The sequence below is a fragment of the Ammodytes marinus genome (assembly GCF_949987685.1).
Source record: "Ammodytes marinus genome assembly, chromosome: 7".
Taxonomy (NCBI): domain Eukaryota; kingdom Metazoa; phylum Chordata; class Actinopteri; order Uranoscopiformes; family Ammodytidae; genus Ammodytes; species Ammodytes marinus.
Genome location: NC_137211.1, coordinates 14,197,190 through 14,215,863, shown reverse-complemented (window position 1 = coordinate 14,215,863; position 18,674 = coordinate 14,197,190). Strand labels below are relative to the sequence as shown.

Genomic DNA, 18,674 nt, shown 5'->3' with positions numbered 1-18,674 from the left:
GATATTTTGATTGGTTACGAGTGTTTTTATTTGGGAAAAAAGTAATTAATGTCAGGAATATAGGGTGGAGTGTCGAAATTATTAATGAATAAATCAAAGAGCACATAAATACCTTACAATAGAAACCCCTATATCAGCTTTATTAAAAAAAAACAACAAAAAAAACAGAAATTCTTATGTCACAGTACAAAAAACAAACAAAAAAGGAAAAGAGAAAGGAAAAAGCTCTAGCAGCCCACCCCAAAAAACCTTCCAGCCTTGCACCCCAAGCTTGACCTTCAATTAATTAAACAAAACAATACTACGGTTACAATTCATCATTTAAATGACATATGCTGATCATAATAGCGGGATTAAGTAGATTGAATAAAATATACTAAGAAAATCAGAGACATTAACAATAAAACGTTATAGTACAATAATGACAATATATTATCATTAAAGGGGGGATGGGGAGAGCTGAGTAAAAGGCAAACTTGAAATACACATCAATAAAATGTCCTTACAAGGCCTTGTAAGACATACAGTACATAATGGACATTATAGTAATAAGATAAGCCTATCGTCTATTTTAAAGAATATTCAACTTATCAACTACACCACTCGTGATTTGACCCACTGATTAAAACAATCAAATGAATCTCTGGAACACACAAAAAAGGTCCTAAAAACTCATTATATGTTTAACCTGATTGTGCCTCTAGGTATAGTACAATGTCTTCCAGTAAAATGAAGGTTTCTATGTCACTCTGAGTAGCTGTTAATTCCATTACCCAGCCAAGCCACAGAACGTGGCCATCAGGGGTAACTTTGGCATGGAAAAAAAGGGGTTAGGTCAGAGACGAAGAGGGCCTTTCCATGCATACAGTACGTAGACACATATGTTAATACACACCCGCACAAATACACACACATTCACTGCATGCAGACCTGCACTGGAGAAAACAAACCACCATAAGGTCGTGCACACACAAGCACGCACACACGCACACACACTTTAAAGTACAGGTAAGTAATTCTGTATGGGAAAATGTCTCATACAATCTAGTTTAGGCATACCCCTGCATAGCGCCTGAGTCAGAATATGGGCCTGAAGGAGCAAAGCCAATGACGGGGAGAAAGCACTCACAAATGTGATGTGGGGGACACTACAAATGACAAAATAATACCCCATCCGAGTTATGAATCCCTATCCCACAGCTTAACTCTTCCCGGCCACTGCTCTCAAGGCACTACATGTAGGCGATACTGTGTAAAATCCACTTAGACATGGTCTTAATTCAAACCTATTTTTAGTCTTTTTCTGTTACCCATTGTCTTTGGCCTGGTATTGACCTTTTTCTCTCTTCATTCTAATGATGGCACATTTCAACCCATTTTACACCAATTAAACTTCAAATCATCCCCCCCCACCACATGCCCAACAGACTTCTAGATCCGAAAGTTTTTGATCGACGCAAGCAAATTGGTACATGACTTTATGTCCGAGGGCCAATTTGTAAGAGCCTATCAAATCATTTAATACCTGCTTTAATTTGCTGAGGATAATTGGGTGATCAGACATTGAGCATCCGAACATCTTTTTCTGGGCCCTCCCCCAATATTCTCCCTCATGTCAAATCTCAGTGGAAGCTGCCTTCTCCGTCTGTGCTTGACGGCAGCTCCCGCTTCTCCCAGAGCCCTATAACAGAAGGCAGGTGGACTTCTTGCCACGTTTCTTGGCCTGCAGTGCGGCCCTAGTTGCCATCTCAAAGACTTCCCTCACACCGTCTTTGGTTTTGGCAGAACACTCTTGGTAGCCGTAGGCACTGATGCGGTTGGCCATCTCTTTGCCATCTTCAAATTTGACTGGCTCCTGTTGACACATTCGAGTGAAGGTTTACATTTTCACATTAATTTACACCGATGCATTTGCACATATACCTGCATGATTTGAACAGAAAAAAACACACACCTGTTTCATTTTGGCAAGCTCTCGTCTGGTGTGCTCATCGTTGCGCAGGTCTTTTTTATTTCCCACCAGAATGATGGGAACATTGGGACAGAAGTGTTTCACTTCAGGTGTCCACTTTTCAGGAATATTCTCTGTAGGGGATAAAGGGAAATAATGCAGTGATAAACACACCATGTATCATTATAAGGTGTTCAATACGTAGTGGCGTGACTGTTGCAAAGACAATACCTAAACTGTCAGGGCTGTCGACAGAGAAGCACATGAGGATAACATCAGTGTCAGGGTAGGAGAGAGGCCTCAGTCTGTCATAGTCCTCCTGGCCCGCTGTATCCCAAAGTGCTAGCTCTACCTGAGAGAAGAGAAAGAAAGTCAAATGTAAGGAGAGACGCACAAGTACTGGATATGTAAAGACATATGCAAAATAAAGTTTAAGGATTAAGCAGACCCATGTTCAATTATTCTTTCTATGCTGCAGATAGAAGTGGAAAAACAAAAAACAAGACTCGCACTATTTCAATCAATACCTATTGAATAAACCATTAATGAAAACAAATTAATTTGCAGCCTAAATTGCTTTACAATTGACACAGTGACACATTGCATGCAGAAAGTGGCAACATTCTTTTAATATACAACTCATTTTGATTTGGTCTCCCTGAGCTTGCACCTGGAGCATTTGTGTCTCACCTGTTTCCCATCCACTTCAATGTCTGCCACATAGTTCTCAAACACAGTGGGGACGTAGACCTCTGGGAACTGGTCCTTACTGAAGACGATGAGAAGACAGGTCTTTCCGCAAGCACCATCTCCAACTATCACCAACTTCTTCCTGATAGCAGCCATCTATGGAAACAGATCAAAACAAGATTGTCAGAACATTGTACATGGTTATCACAAGCCACTACAACGAGTCAGTTTAGGTATTATAGTGTACAAACATGAATAAGACTTTTGATCTTTAGGGCGCGATTATAACGCTGGTTTGCACAAGACGTTCTAAGAACAGCTGAAACAGCGTCAGTAACGCCAGCAGACTATATTTTAAGTTTAGTTAAAAAGACTAAGATTGGTGACATAACTAAGAACCAAAAATACGCGGCTGGCCAACAGGGAGACTGCCTCTGAGGTACAGGGTATTAGCATATAACATTTCCCTGCTGTGTTCCCATTGCTGTATAATAAAAATAAAAAAAGGGGAAAAAAAAGGCTGTGCAGTGTATTCCGGGCCTGTCAAACCAGCTAACACCAGCTAGCTAGAAAGCTAATTGGGTTTCCCATGGTTTGGATTCCTGTCAGTCAAGGTATTCGTTTTGAAATCACAACAACAGAATTCAGTTTAATCACTTTGATACCCCCGCGACAGAAACAAGAATCGACAAAGAGTTTAAAAGATATCGCTGGTTATGATTACCGCTTGATGTTTCTGTGTCCGCCTTTCTCCTCTTCCTGACCGACTGGAAAACTCCGCCCACCGCTCATGCGCATGTGCACAACTGCGTCACGCGTCGACATAACAGTGTTGCCATTTATTTCGCATATCAGTAAAACAATATGTAAACAGACACCCAAATGTACAAGTATAATCGTCAGGCTTCTTTCATTGGTCATTTATTTATTTATTGGCATTTTAAATATCAATAATAGCCTAAAGTACATTACATTTAGTAATCGTGTTTTCCAGTCGAACAACAGCAGAAGACAAATTAAAAAAGTGTATATATATATATATATAAAATATATAAATAAATAGACAGGCCTATTATTCACCGATCCAAGTGCCGTTACAGTCTGAAATCTGAAAAAGATAGAAGATAAATTACGTGTTTTCATTAAAGCATACAAAACACAGGCAGGACGCGTCACGATTTCACTGAGCCCTGGGAGCGGGATTGAAGAGCCCGGGGCACACATATTCCCTAGGCCACGTACACCGTAACACCAGAGCTGCAGATCAATCTGCTGCCTACATATTTAATAAGCATTCCACGTTATATTTAAAGGGCTGTATGGTCCACTTCGTCTCACTCAAGGTGCAAACGTCTGTTCACTGCTCATCTTCACTTTTCACACACTCTTCTTCTCTCACTTAGTTGCCAGACACACTTTTCACATTGTAAATGGCTGTACTTTTCAAATTATTGGCTTTTTTACACGTCTGAGACTACCCCATTGCATTATGGGTAGCAGCTACTGCCGTGAAATATGGATTTATGAATTATTATCATTGCATATCCATAAAAGATTCGCTTTTATCAGTTATTTGCTGATTGGTGAGGTGTCTGATGAGCCTAAACACATGTCTCCTATCCACAGCTGTCATTGCACTACTGTTTAGTTGTTTTGTCTGCTGGAAACATGAGCCATCAGATTGTTTGATCATTCTGTTATTTTTTAATTTCACACAGAATGGAACTCTCATTAAAACTGCATTGGGGATTGGCTGCAGTACCATTTTCAGCCACAGCGCAGTCAATGGAATGGTGGCGCTGTTTGAACATGTAGGCTGCTGTCTATGGAGACAGTTTGCATAAAGGGTCCTAAATATTTGTGCGTAAACGGACGGGACACATATCAAGAGATTTCGTGATGATTGTAATCAAGTAATTTAAAACATGTTTCCTGAACCACTTGTCGATTCATTTTTATCAGGTAGCATTCTCTTGGTTACTTTCAAGAATATCTGTTAGTGGTGGTAGGCCTTGATTGACTACGAGAGAGAGAGAGAGAGAGAGAGAGAGAGAGAGAGAGAGAGAGAGAGAGAGAGAGAGAGAGAGAGAGAGAGAGAGAAACGAACGGTAGCCTATACAGTTGTTTATAAACAGGCATACAAGTGTCATATAAGTATGCGATTAATTTATATTAATTAATCACAGAGCCTGTAATTAATTAGATACATTTTTTTAATCGCTTGACAGCCCTAATATATATATATATATATATATATATATATATATATATATATATATATATATATATATATATATATATATATATATATATATATATGAATATATATATGTATATATGTCTTTTATATACAGTTTATAATATATATGCATACAAACAATAATTCAGTTATATAGAAAATATAGCCAATGTTCATATTTGAAGTTGTATGAGAATGGAAATTAAGATAAAAAGATAGTATAGATAGAGCATAGGCTACAAATAACAACATCTTAAAGGTAAGTCAATTTGCACACAGTACACGTTAGCTTCAAATGGAGTCAAAGGATTTGAACATGTTGTATGTCACAATAGAGCCATGACATGTTGCATTGTGTATCTTATCCACCCACAAAGCATTGTGTTTGTGTTTATTTCATTTTAAATTAAGAGCTCTGCATCCTGTGCACCACTTACTCCTGCCCAAGGAGGGCACAGAGACTCTTAAGGCTATAGTCCTTCTGAAACATTTCAGCTCTCGCACTGAAACTCTTTAAAAGCATCTCCATGAGTTATTAAAGGTGGTCGCCTCTTCAGGACCCTTTAAGGTGAGCATGGCTCCTCTATCCTCCTCCCCAGAGTTTATTTGAGTTCATAGATTTTCCTGGATGCCGGTGTAACATCGCTGCTGCTTCTATTTGTTTGGTGGACACTGGAGGTGTCTGATTGGCTCAGCCAGTCTCAGGTCTACTTCCTGATGGTGATGGTGGTGGTGCTGCTGCGCTGGTAGAACAGCACATAGGCTTGGTTGGTCTGGAGCTGGTTCTCTGACAGTTGAGTCACACTGTGGTAAGATGGAGAGTAACCATTAGAAACATGTTCTCCTGTTTACAAAGAAAGTGTCTCAAAACAAGTGACCCAGAGACACAGTTAGGTTTTCTAGTACACAGGCAGGTTGCAGTGCATAGCATCTTCAAACAAGTATCATTTTAGTGCACAGTGATTCTCACCTGCAGTCATTGTAGAAACACCAACCATTTTCATCTGAACAGCAAGCGGTGTAGTGGCCCGTGTTCACCGTCCCAGTGTGGTTACATATTGCGTATAGATCATACAGAACTGGGCCTGTGAGGACCAACATACAGAAGACATGATGACTCAGGTATTCCATTCTTCAGATCTGTGTTGTATCAGTTTTCCAATGTGAATATTGTAGAATAATAAATGCTTGTTCGCCTTCATCTGTCACATAGAAAATGACTGATTATATGCTATCATTTCCATCACATCGCATTTTGAGAGGTTGATTATTGTTACCATGTAAACATTTGTTGGGCTAAAGCATCAATATATTTTATTCTATTTATTTATTTATTTATTTATCTTATATTATATTTATGGTTAAAGCTTCACAAAAACAATGAAACAGACTACTCCCTCACTGTAATAGTTATTTTTTACCTTTATTTTATTTCTTTACTGTATTGTATTGTGTCGGTATGTGTGAACTTTGAGACAATTTTCAGATTTGAACCATTCATCTAACAATGGTGAGCACACACAGCAGCTATGATAAATGCTGCGAAAATGTTTGACACTAAATGCACTGTCAATCATGAGTATAAAGTGCCATAAAACAAGCTGTTCTTGATATGGAGTACTCTATATAGTGATGTCGACCTTCTTTCTCAAGCAAGGCTCCTTTTCCTCCTTTTAGGTATGACATTGATACGCCAGATTTAATTTTATTTTTTTAACCTGTAGCATTTTATTATTTAAACTTTTCCCTGTATCCCTTGTGTCAAAATAAATGAATACAATTACGAGACATTTAGTAACACATTTGGTGGTGTTGTAAAAAGACATCGTACGTGAATGGAGGAATAAATGAGATATGCACAGGGAAGAAACTGAATGATGTGTTTGTGTTACCACAGTCCACAGGTCCGTAGGCTCCGAGGTCCAGGTTAATGAGTGGGAAGGACACATGCACTGTGCTTTTACTGATAGACCACCGTGACGTCGTGAAGCGATTCAGATCTGATCGAGACCGTTAAGCGTCATCACAACTTCCAGCACAAACATATCACCTTGCGGATAAGATAAACACACAAAGTAAGAGTTTTTGCCAAGGATACGGATCACAATAACCTGGGGAAACCTCTGGATGGACAGCCGCTTGGTGCACTCTGTACGCCTGTTACACCTCTCACACATCTGAAACACACACATTTGCACAAATACAGGATCAGTTATAGGTTAACTAACTAGTGCAAAATAAGTGAGTGAAATTAATGAAAACAGCTGGAACTTTGAGGAAAGTTTTATCCAGCTGTCTTTTATTTAACGTTGTGTTAGTTTTATTTATCCATGGATTAACTATTGCAATATACTGTGTAGGTCGTGAATGGAAATCCAGTTCAAGAAGCCAAAACTCATTTGCGAATTATTTGTGTATTCTCAGCCCTGTAGGCCTATATATATTGTATTCAGTCTTTTAAGAATTGGATTCAAAGAACTTAACTGCTGTACTTCTTGATATCAATAGGTCATTAAATATAGAGGTCCTGTGCTTTGAAATCAAAGCTCATTTGCTGAATAATTGTGTCCAAGACTAAAATAAAAATAACATTTTAGTTGACAGTGCCAAACAACCTTTCATTATGTTTTTTTTTCATCTTTGATTTTAAATGAGATGTTTTATGTTCCTTTTATCTGCTGCTGTCATTTGTGTTTGTTTTGTCTAGCTTTGTGTGGTTGTACTGTATTTCCTGCTTACCCTGGAGATCCAGACTCACCGCTAGCACATTTTTAATTTGTTCTACATTTTCTACTTTCCAGGCTAGTTTTTCCTCCCTTTAATATTGATGCTCTATTATTGCATTTCTCTCACCATGAAGATGCAGATGGTAAGACAACCTAGAAGATTTTTAGAGTGTGTTGCGGGGGCAATGTTACATTTACTACACATTTACAACAAATACGTAAACATATCATGACTTAAAGATGGAGTCAGTGATTCTGGAGAACGCTCGTTGTCAAAATCAATTTGGTAAAATCACTGATTATCTCTTCACAATCCGCTACCTGTCTGTGTTGTGTGTTGTGCTGACAAAAAAATCTTGTGATAATACAGAGCCTAGGCTCTGTAAACTGATGTGTAAACAAAGGGGTGGGGGCATCATAGCTAGAAACAGGCAAGTTTACAGAGACTAGGCTATGTATTAAAACTGTTTTTTTACCCCGGCACACACAGGTCGTGGACCATGAGGAGATATTCACAGATTTTGACCAAAAGTGATTTTGACAACAAGCATTCTCCAGACTCGCTGACTCCACCTTTAAATGGAAAAAGCCAGGCGTTTCGGACTATACCATCATATTGTAGCGTGTCATTGACATTTGACTCAGAAAGTCAGAGACAAATTGCTGAATTGAAATCCATTGGTTTTGGAATCTCTCTGTTGACTTACTGGTGAGTTGTCCTTGTCCAGTTTCTCCTCCTGAGAGAATAGGTCCAGGCACTCCCTCAGAGTGACCTCCCCAGCAGCGCTCCTCTTGGGGATGGGCAGCGACAGATCACAGAAAACGTCAAATGTGTTGGAGTAGTGGGAGCACACCGAGCAATGCAGCGAGCTCCGCAGCTGGCCCGAGAACAGGTCTGCGAAAAGGGTGCAGGGCTAGAATTACCAGGGGGGTTGACCTTCACTGAACTTACGACATAGACAAGACTGACGAAATCTCCATGACTCCACTGCTCTCCTCACCTACTATTCTGCTGTCATCTCTCTCCAAGTGCTTCTTCCACATGGCAGCTGCCTCCTCCGAAATCCTAAGGCAGTATAAGAGTCGGGGGAAGAAGAGAGAGCAACATGTGGTCACATGGAGGAGACCATCACCATTTCGAGGACATCAAATATTTTCCACATGAACTCACACACACCTGAATATGGCACATTTTTGTTCGGGTTCATTCCCTGTTCGTCGGATGTAAGGTCTGCGGTTGATTTCTGTGTGTAGCTTGTCCAATAGAAACCTGAGGAACTCCTGTGCATCCTGTTGACTGGGATTCGGCACACGGGGACATTTCTTCATGTCACGATTACAGACAGCTATTTCTATATACTGTACATCTCTTGGTCTCAACTTCACATTGTGCGTAAAGATACAGTTAGCCCAGTGGGAAAGAGATAAAAAAAAATGTCTCACCTATAACCGCTGAAGTAAGGCACCGCTTCTTTAAAAATACTGTAAAACAATCGTGGATTTACAACTCTGTCTCCTTCATTGACATCCCAAAGGCCAGACAGCACCTGAGAGAAGGCTGGCGACAGGAAGATAAAAAGATAAAAGCGTCAGATTGGGAGAAAATAACAGGGAGAGAGAACAGAACAGAGAAGAACTTACCTTCCACAAGCTTTCCCTCCTCTTTGGAGAACTTCTCATGCCTGTAGGCCTTGAGGAGGCAATAGTCCCGCAGGCCACGTGTGTGCGACAAACATTGAACGACTGCATTCAGGAAACACTAAGTTGGGGACAAATTATATGGGGAAAGTGAGCATGCAAAATAAAATAACAAAATAAAATGATAATAATATTCTGATGATGTTATAACATTTCCTTTAAAGGAATTTCCTCAATGGGATAGTTCAGTATTTTTGAAGTGGGATTCTATGAGCTATGCCTACTTATTATGCATAGTTAGTCTTTTGCCTCATGGAGATAGTAGTGAGCGCTGACCTCGTTGTAGAAGCCAGAAGTCAGCATTGTACTGTTGCAGAGGGGGCCAGCAGAAAAACTTTTTTTGGTCTGGTATATAAATGCGTAACTCAAAAATAATTTATCTGTTCAATTCAATTCTACACTCAATTTAGGATTTTTCACTGCTGATTTGCGGACAGCCGCTTCTAAAACATTACAAGGCTGACTTCTGCTACAGCGACGTCTCTCCCGAACTCCTCAAAACAAATGCGCTGACAGCTATCTACATAAGGTAACAGACTAACTATGCATACATACCTCATACAACCCCACTTCAAAAATACTGAACTATCCCTTTAAAGCACATCCTGCATCATTAAACACTTACTGTGTTTCCTATGTTTCTAAGGCCAACTCTTCCACTTCCTATTATGAGCTTCTCCTTCTGGAAAATAAAGACAAAACAGGAAGCTATCAACCCGATACATCTGCAACAAGCTTACAGCCTATTTGAATGTGTGTACACATGTGGTCCACTGTGTGTGTGCCGTACTATTTGACCCCTGGCTGCATCTGTAGGCTACAACATGTTGCTGTCCTTTTGTCTTCACCCCACCATGTCAGTGTGTGTATAGCCTTGGTGGGACAGATTTAGCTTTCTCATCTCATTATCATAACAGGGAGGCTAAAAGCAGGTCAGTCTCAAGTGTTCATCCTATTAGGGAGCCAGGAGTGCTGACAGGTGCTTAAACACGTGTGTGTCAGTGTGTACTCTCCCTTAAGTCCCTTACACAATTTCTCTGTCTGTGTTTATGTTTGTATAATGAGTTTGTCCCATAACTCTTCAAGCATAGCTTATTAAAGGTTGTATGTGCTGTTGTGTTGCGCACACCTCTTTATCGGTGACCAGAAGCAGGCCCATCAGTGAGGTGTAGAGGACAGACTGGGAGATGTCGGCTGTCTCTCTCTGGAGACCGTTCTGGGAGACCAGGGTTCGACACAGCGCCTCACACGAGCCCTCCACGTTGACAACACTTTCTCCAGGCATTCCTATTTGACTGGTACACCTCAGAAGTGTCTACCATGAGGGATCCTGTGAAAGGTAGACAGCTTCCCCAAAGAACCTCAGACCGGCTAGGTCACACCATCTCAGTTTTTTCAAAAAGAAGGGTCAAAGGTGAGCTGTAGTGATGGTAGTTCATATGATGATGGTTCTCTTTTTTTCAATGAACGAAGCAGACGATAAGAGAATTATCCCCTCTTTCCAGGCAAATTATAATTCACAGCTGAGGGAAAAAAGAACAGGATTAATTTGTAAATGAGCATCCCCCATGATGTAAATCCTTATCTGGAATATATCAAGTTGATCCGCCACGGCTGACTCAGTCTTGAAATTAAATCATGCTCGGAAAAGACAAGGTCTGGAAGAGACCTCGAGGAATCCAGACAATAACATAATTAACTGCAAGGCACACATTTACAAAAAGAGATGAGACGTCACCCAGTGTTTACAGGTAAGTCAAGCATGTTAACTGTTAAAACAGAACAAGCTAATCTCACAACCGACGCTGCTAGATAATGCTATAGAATAGATGATGCTATCAGAGCCACATCTATATAATAGTGTTGCTGTTTTAAGCGCAGGTAAAGGTTATACATCTTGCCCACTAAGTTTGTTAGTTAGTTAGCATAGAATGCCTAAATTTTTTTGCAGCATTATCAAACAAAACAGAGCGGTTTTGGACTCACCTGAGCACTTGGTCACTCTATCTGTGGACAAGCTGTCCCAACCAAACTGTTCCCATCACCTGCTGAGCTGTTAAAAATGCATAAGGGGACGTCTACTGTTTCACTGTGCGCCTGCAGGCTAGAACTGAATGTCTACCTCTCTCCTCTGCCCTGTCCCTGGTGTCAGAGTCACAACACACACACACACACACACACACACACACACACACACACACACACACACACACACACACACACACACACACACACACACACACACACACACACACACACACACACACACACACACACACACACACACACACACACACACACACACACACACACACACACACACACACAGAGCGAGAGAGAGAGAGAGGTTGGATAATCATCTCTAATCTTTTCTTTGAAGATCTCATTGGGTATACTTAGACTTGTCTTTGAGTACATGACCATGAGTACCTCAACAAACTTTTGACTGTCAGTTTATTAAAAAAACAAAAGAAAAAAAAGTAAAAACATTTTACAAGGTAAATTCACATTCAGTAATACTGTTCCCAAGCTTTACAATACACACCACAACAATCACACAATCAGACAAATGCAACAGAAAACCATCCAGGTAGGAAACAATTCTTATGTGTGTGTCTAAGCACACTCTCACAATCATCTTTCACAAACAGTCCATATTTTTTAATTTGACTCTACTGTCAATGAACAGGTCCATAGGCATTCTCTGGGGGGCCCACATCCCAGATGATCAAGTCAAACAGTCAGCGGCTGGTGTGGTCTGCCATTTCTGTGTCCGAGCTGAGGCTGAGCTCGGCTATGTGATACAGGGCGGGATCTGGGTGAAGGGAGAGCTGTGATTGGCTGGTGTGAGCCGTCCTGTCCCGCGATTGGACGATGGCCTGGCGCAGACAGGTGATCCACTGCTGCTTGCTGAAGGAGTCGTTGGCCTGCAGGCTGTACGGGTGGGCTTTGGAGCGCACTCTGCTGCTCACGCGGAAACAGTTCCTCACTACCAGACGGACAGACAAGGGGAGACCGGGGGGGAGGGGAGACATTGAGTTGAGACAAGGTTGTTGCTTTCACTTCAGCTAATGGCATGTAGTGGCACAGCGTTTGTATGTTAAAAGGTGGAGTCAGCGATTCTGGAGAACTCCTGTTGTCAAAATCAATGGATAAATCCGCTTACCTGTCCGTACTGAGTGTGCACTGAAAAAATAATATGGTATGAAATACACATCCTAGGCTCTCTCTAAAATTGTAATCAAACAGGAACCCACCATAGCTAGCAACATGGCACTTTGCAGAGCCTAGGCTGTGTATTATCACCAGATTTATTTTTCAGCAGACACACAGCACGGACAGGTAAGCCTAGATCGTGAGGACATATTCACTGATTTTGACCAAAACAAAATGATTTTGACAACAAGCAATTCTCCAGAATGGCCGACGTTTTTTTTGATGACGTTCACCTTTATCATTTCCTCCGGTGAAGGCCCCCCTGAAGGTGCCCCCTCCGCCCGGCTCCCCATCAGGGATCTCCTCCAGGTTGATCATGTCATTGGGCAGAGGCTGTCTGTAAACATGGAACACCTGGCCTCCCTCCCTGTCCTCCCCCGGCCTGCTCAGCACCAGAGCCAGCTCAAACAGGAAGACGTGTAGCCGCTGTGACAACAGGAGACGGTACAGCTTTAACACCACATGCAAACGGACATTTAAAAGTTTTAAAAATGATCTCAAATTATATTCTCATAACTTCATAAACAAACTTTACTCACAGGAAAATGTAATCCCTGGCACCCTGCTGTTGTTTACAGCAACAGGGCCCACAGTTTTGTCTACAAAACATAATCTAATCTTACGTTTGGTTCCATGCACCTCAAAATACCTTTGTTTTAATTTATAATGGCAGAATTATTTAATATTAACAATGACATGTGGAGAAAATATGTTTTGTAAACTTACTGCAAGCTCTGCTGAAAAAAATCCCCTTCCTTAAAACTACAAAGTGCACCTTTAAAAGATTGAAGTAGAAAAGTAAAAACCTATTTCTCTACTGAGATAACAGTAACATCTTTGTCAGGGTTAGGCTGCCATGAACAAAAAATGACATATAAATGACATATTACTGTATTGACAGGAGATCACAGCATGCTTATTTAAAGGGCCTAAGAACTAAATCTACTCAAGGTCTTGGAGGACGTGCCCCCCCCCCCCCTTCTGTTGAGATACAAACAAAGAAACAACCTCAGGAGAAAGACTCCAATGTCAATCGATTGGAACTACTCGATTACAGCAGTTGAGTGTGTAATAATAGAGAGGGGCTGCCTGCTACCTGTCCCTTGTTGTTCTTGAGCTCTCCGTGGCAGTACAGGAAGCGAGACTGCTGGATCTCTGGCAGTCTCTGGCTCTCTTCGAGGTAGCTGAGACCACGCCTGTAGAACTGACACTCCGCCTCGCCCGTTTTCTTGTTCACCTCGGCCACAATGCTGTGGATCAGCTCCAACTGCAATTAAGTCATTTAGCAAAATCTATGTAAGCACACACACAGCACATTTAGCGTGATAACATCTGGTTTCTAAATATGAGCCAAATAATCTCCACAGTTTAAAAACAGTAACATTATATAAAGTAACAACAGGCCAGGCAAATTGGTGTATGTCGTGAACATATTGTTTTCAAGCCACTAATGTTACATCACAGGATCCCTGGTTGCTGAAATTCCTGTTTCATAAAACAATTACCTCTTGCCGCCAGTTAGAGGTGCCAATGTGCAAAATGCTTTAGATTTTTTTTAAAGACAATATTAGCTGAAGCCTAAATATCTTTCAAAATAAGGGAAGAAATAAGCAGCCCATAAAGGATAAATGCACAACATTTATTTGGGATTGACTTTCAGGCGATATTGCACAATGCATAAAAGATGTGTGTGTTATAATCTGTTAGATTGACAACTTGATGATTTTCCTATATGATTTTGATATCAATTATATTGCATTACATTGTTAAATTTAAAGTAAACTCTGGTCTGCCTTAAGCAGCAGACTCTGCACACATCTTTTAGCAAATCACTAAGGGATCAGGATGACATGGTCCACATACTTTATTACAGCCATGTATCGACAAGTGAATCCACCACCTTCACATTCTTCAAACAACGAGGATGAGCCAGTAAGTTAAAGTGTGTGTTTTCATACAAACATTTGTATGCACGTTTTTATTTATTTTTTATTAAATGGAAAACAACTCACAGCATCAGGCAACGTGTCCTCATCCGGATGGTCTGGCGGCGTGCACTTCTGTATCTCCTTCAACAACAGCGGATATTTGACCAGGCGGCTTCGCGGGAGATCCAGGAAGTTCCACAGGTCCAGTTTCCTGCTGAAGGAGGACTCCTGACACAGGCGCAAGAAGTGCTCCACTCTTTTCTGCTGCTTCTTCTGGTCCAGCAGGGCTTTGGCCCCCACCTGGTTACAGCAGTACGTAACATAGGCCTCCAGGCAAGGGAACTGCAGGGGGTGGAGGGAGAGAAGAGAGGAACGAGTGAAGAAGCAGCAAGACGAGAAATGAGGAGTCAGGTGTAAAAAAAAAGAAAATAAAAAAAAAGGTTGAACTCTGTGACTCTGGTTTAGAGAGGAAACACAGGAAGCGGAGAGAGTGAAGGAGGTAGGTTTTGCCCTTTTCTCTCAGTCGTTGGGGTTGCCATGGAAATACTCACCCAGTTCAACAGAGTTGGCCCCACCTCTCCGACTGTCTTCTCTGATCCCCGCAGCCGCTCCAGACGACTCAGAAAATCTGGAAGAAGAAAAAAAAAAAAGAAAAACAGAAAACTCTCAAACCGTTGAATTCTTATTGCCGTTTTTTCTTACTTCATGCAAGCATTACTATATCTAAAAAGACAGATAAAGACACAGAGACATTCAACTCATTCAACATTACATCAGCAAACTCTCACTGGGTTATATACATGCGACCGTAACAGAATAAATAACACACTTGCCTTAAGGGGCTCTTTAATGTACAGTCTAGTGAGGGTTGCACATCACAGTTCAAATGAATATCGCAACACTTACAATATAAATGACGAGGATAACAACGGAGATGAGGAAGGGGTGGTGGAGATGGAAGCATGAATGGCGAATAAGTGTGGTTTACCTTGATGGAGAGGAATGAGAGAGTCCAGAGTACCAAAGATCTGTCCAAGTTCACTCTCTGTCATGATGTCCAACTTCAGCATGGGCTCATAGTAGACCTGGTGGCAAAAAGGGTAAGAGAAGGATAGGGTGAGAAATGGGAGCGCGGACAACTTGTTCTGAATTTATGTGATAAAGGTTGAAATCCCACTCTTAAGAGGACAAATACCTTCTTGACCAGACTGAGGTCATCGATGAGTTGCCTCTCTCCCTGGGTCAGCTCGTAGATCACCTGAAGACAGAGGAGTCACAACTGTTCAGCAACTGGACACCAACATTGCAAACATTGGCAGTTCCCACATACAAAAAAAAAAACCCACACGGCCTGAGCTTTCACAGCTGATTGTTACATATGGGAAGTTGAGAGCTTGGCAGTGCCAGCTCACATCCTCTTTCATAATACCAGTGTAAAAGAGCTGTTGCACAGAAATACAGAGCAGGCGCTAATAGTCACCCTGCCCACACTGTCTGCAAACCCACGTCCTCCTGCGTGTTTGACCCACATACATACCTCCCGGGAAAAACACACTGCACTACATTAATTAACAACCACAGAATAAGAAGTGCAGCGGCCCGCAGCTGTAATGAAAAAATGATCAGGCCACAACATCGCACCTCTTGGCGTTTGATCTCCTTCGCAGTGAAGTCATGGCTCTCCACCGTGTCACTCCAGCACTGGCTGTTGCGCCGCCGTGAATATGACGGGGGCTTTGGGCGAGAGTGCCGGGGAGCAGGGGGCAAAGGTCGGGCCTCTGTGCGAAAACTGATAGACCGCTGTGGAAAGGGCAGAGAGGTTGATACATAAAATTGTGTCTGTCATTCATTCTATACAACAACAGGCATGGTTGTGTGTGTGTGTGTGTGTGTGTGTGTGTGTGTGTGTGTGTGTGTGTGTTTGTGCTTACCGAAATGGACTGTCCAAAGCGTTTCAGAGCAGGGGTCTTCACTGGGGTTATGACACCCGTTAGGCTGTTGGATTTTACCACAGGTTTGACCCTCTTATTACTGGGCTCCTAACGTGAAAATCAACATTAAAACATTAAGAAGCTGCAGGCTTTGATACATGGCAACACAAATAATCTACAAGCTTATCAAGGTGAGCGTTTCATCAAATTACTGCTGGCTGTACATTTAGAAGTACTTTAAAAATGTCTTAACACACATCTGCAAAAATAGCCTACTTCACCTCTGAATCCTTCATGTGGTTGGACGTCTCTTCACCCTCCTCGTCTTCCTCCTCATCCTGATAACGCAGAATGGGTGGAATAATGTTATAAGTTAGAAGCAAACTCGAAAGACACATAAGAGGGTTCAGCAAAGTGGAAACAGAGAGAGAGTAAGAGAGAGAGAGAGAGAGAGAGAGAGAGAGAGAGAGAGAGAGAGAGAGAGAGAGAGAGAGAGGGAGAGAGAGATGTTGCATGGTGCTGATCCCTCATTTCCTGTGTGACTCTTTCAAAGAGGAAGAAGGTTGAAGCTGTGCCTCTGTAGTAAAATACAACATGTCTGTTTTTGCCACAGTGACCACATCAGCTGTACAATTCCTAGTAAGATGAGTTCAAATACCGTCAGTAAAAATGCATCTGTCATATCCTTGATGAGACACACAATAGAGATGATGACAAAACAACAATAGCAATGACAAGACAATAATAAAGACGACAAAACCAACAAACATGTGAAGTGTAAAATATCATTGGCTGTAATGTCATAACATGATGATTTAAAAAAGTTAGAGCATTTGGTGAGCTTCTGTGGCTGAGCAGTTGAACATAAAGTTCACATATCTCTCATCGGCTCAGCACTCAGTATTGTGGTTACAAAGGTAAGGTTGACTAACTTCCGCTCGCTATAGAGACACACATAGCGATGTGAAGTTAAATTATAGTGCACTGGAACACAGTAGTTCATCGGTGCATCCGGGAAATCACTCACCTCTGTGATTCGGACCACAGGTTCAGGTGCCGGGTCTTGTTTTCTCTTCTTCTAAAAGCAAAAATGCATGTGAAAATGAGTTGTGTATGTGTTTTTATTTAATTATTTTCAGTATCCAAATTGGTTTTGAAGACGGGATGAAAGTGAAGGAGTGACTTACCCCAGCATGGTCACAGAGGATAGAGTGCTTTTCTCCTGGCACCACAGACCTAAAAAAATAAAAAAGGCTTAAACTGTTAATGGCCAGGCAAAGTATATACTGCTTACAAAGGTATGTTATTTTAGTTGATATAAACTTATAACACATTTAGAAGTGTGTTTGTGTGCCCAAATGAATAATTTAGCAGATCTATTCCCCGTCAACCTATATAGAAGTGTATTATTCATGGAAGGTTATAACATTTTTGAAGATTACAAACAGTTCAGTTTTGTCACTATGATACCTGATGGATAGCAGCATAAAATAGCATTCATACCTGTCACATTAATGAGAACACTATCCTTTTGGATGCTACTTCAAGTCACCTCTAAACATTAGTAAACAACGTCACAAGGTACAACTATATATTGTAAAACAGGTTGCGTACCAGGAAGTCCTTGTATCACCAGTCTCCTCCACTTCCATATTTTCTTCGTCTTCAGTGCATCTTCACAGAACCGTTACACATTCTCAATGTGAGAAAAAAGGTTGAAATAATCAAATTTATTTCAGTCCTTGTCGGTTTAGTAACACTCGGCGAGCTGTTTGCAGAAAGCTCGTCAGAGTTCAGCGCTCTCCTTCCTCCTCACTCTCTTCCTCATCTCACAATCGACCACATCCTTTAGAGTTGCACATATTCATGTATCCGCTGCTCTCAGGGAGGAGGGTTCAAAACTTGACTCTTGAACGTGATCACTAAAACCTGTCAACCTGACATAACGCTACTCAGAAGATGAATTTAACTGAACTACTGCATGTGGCAAAAGAGGAAGTCACAAGTGAATATTCAACTACATCCACAAATAGTCTTGTTATGTTTTAATCCTCTGAATTTGGATTATTTTTGTTGTTGTTTCAAGTTCACAGGTAGGTGTTTAAGCTGAGTCAGGCTATCTGTCCTAGATATGCACTACAATGGAACTTCTGATCAGACAGAAGCAGGCCACAGTAAAAAAAAAAACATGAATATGTGACGCTGACAAATAGTTCGATTCAAGAGTAAAAACACGAGTGACATATATCACATTACATTTCTTCCAAAACACCATTACAAAAAGTCAAATAACCA

At 41.2% G+C, this 18,674-nt stretch overlaps 3 protein-coding genes across 3 annotated transcripts; all 3 read right to left on the bottom strand.

The window, feature by feature from the left end:
- Positions 1 to 10: 10 nt before the first annotated feature.
- LOC307253739 (rho-related GTP-binding protein RhoA-C-like) lies at positions 11 to 3,414 on the bottom strand. Its single transcript, XM_080031884.1, has 5 exons — positions 3,366 to 3,414; positions 2,642 to 2,797; positions 2,183 to 2,303; positions 1,955 to 2,085; positions 11 to 1,855 (listed from the first exon to the last, which is right to left on the bottom strand). The coding sequence occupies exons 2-5, from the start codon at positions 2,795 to 2,797 to the stop codon at positions 1,682 to 1,684; spliced, it is 582 nt and encodes a 193-aa protein (XP_079888010.1). The 5' UTR covers positions 3,366 to 3,414; the 3' UTR covers positions 11 to 1,681.
- Positions 3,415 to 5,565: 2,151 nt separating this feature from the next.
- Positions 5,566 to 10,589, bottom strand: usp21 (ubiquitin specific peptidase 21; the record flags this gene model as incomplete). Its single annotated transcript, XM_080030675.1, has 11 exons — positions 5,566 to 5,684; positions 5,851 to 5,965; positions 6,773 to 6,880; positions 6,979 to 7,057; positions 8,314 to 8,501; positions 8,608 to 8,672; positions 8,784 to 8,903; positions 9,050 to 9,164; positions 9,248 to 9,365; positions 9,930 to 9,986; positions 10,434 to 10,589. The coding sequence occupies 11 exons, from the start codon at positions 10,587 to 10,589 to the stop codon at positions 5,588 to 5,590; spliced, it is 1,218 nt and encodes a 405-aa protein (XP_079886801.1). The 3' UTR covers positions 5,566 to 5,587.
- Positions 10,590 to 11,757: 1,168 nt separating this feature from the next.
- Positions 11,758 to 18,184, bottom strand: arhgef3l (Rho guanine nucleotide exchange factor (GEF) 3, like). Its single transcript, XM_080031556.1, has 13 exons — positions 17,994 to 18,184; positions 17,567 to 17,615; positions 17,407 to 17,457; positions 16,661 to 16,717; positions 16,380 to 16,487; positions 16,090 to 16,248; positions 15,644 to 15,706; positions 15,437 to 15,533; positions 15,000 to 15,076; positions 14,533 to 14,790; positions 13,617 to 13,787; positions 12,754 to 12,946; positions 11,758 to 12,293 (listed from the first exon to the last, which is right to left on the bottom strand). Exons 1-13 carry the CDS (start codon positions 18,029 to 18,031, stop codon positions 12,046 to 12,048), a joined length of 1,569 nt encoding a protein of 522 aa, XP_079887682.1. The 5' UTR covers positions 18,032 to 18,184; the 3' UTR covers positions 11,758 to 12,045.
- Between the last annotated feature and the right edge of the window lie 490 nt (positions 18,185 to 18,674).

What these genes read in the sequence shown, in the direction of transcription:
- LOC307253739 (XM_080031884.1), bottom strand. Translation starts at nt 2,797, where the DNA reads ATGGCTGCTATCAGGAAGAAGTTGGTGATAGTTGGAGATGGTGCTTGC. An exon ending in TTGAAGTGGATGGGAAACAG is followed by an intron (nt 2,304 to 2,641) that starts GTGAGACACAAA and finishes CTCTTCTCTCAG; the next exon opens with GTAGAGCTAGCACTTTGGGA. An exon ending in CGACAGCCCTGACAGTTTAG is followed by an intron (nt 2,086 to 2,182) that starts GTATTGTCTTTG and finishes TATCCCCTACAG; the next exon opens with AGAATATTCCTGAAAAGTGG.
- arhgef3l (XM_080031556.1), bottom strand. Translation starts at nt 18,031, where the DNA reads ATGGAAGTGGAGGAGACTGGTGATACAAGGACTTCCTG. An exon ending in AGGAGATCAAACGCCAAGAG is followed by an intron (nt 15,707 to 16,089) that starts GTGCGATGTTGT and finishes CTCTGTCTTCAG; the next exon opens with GTGATCTACGAGCTGACCCA. An exon ending in TCAAGAACAACAAGGGACAG is followed by an intron (nt 12,947 to 13,616) that starts GTAGCAGGCAGC and finishes CTGTTGTCACAG; the next exon opens with CGGCTACACGTCTTCCTGTT.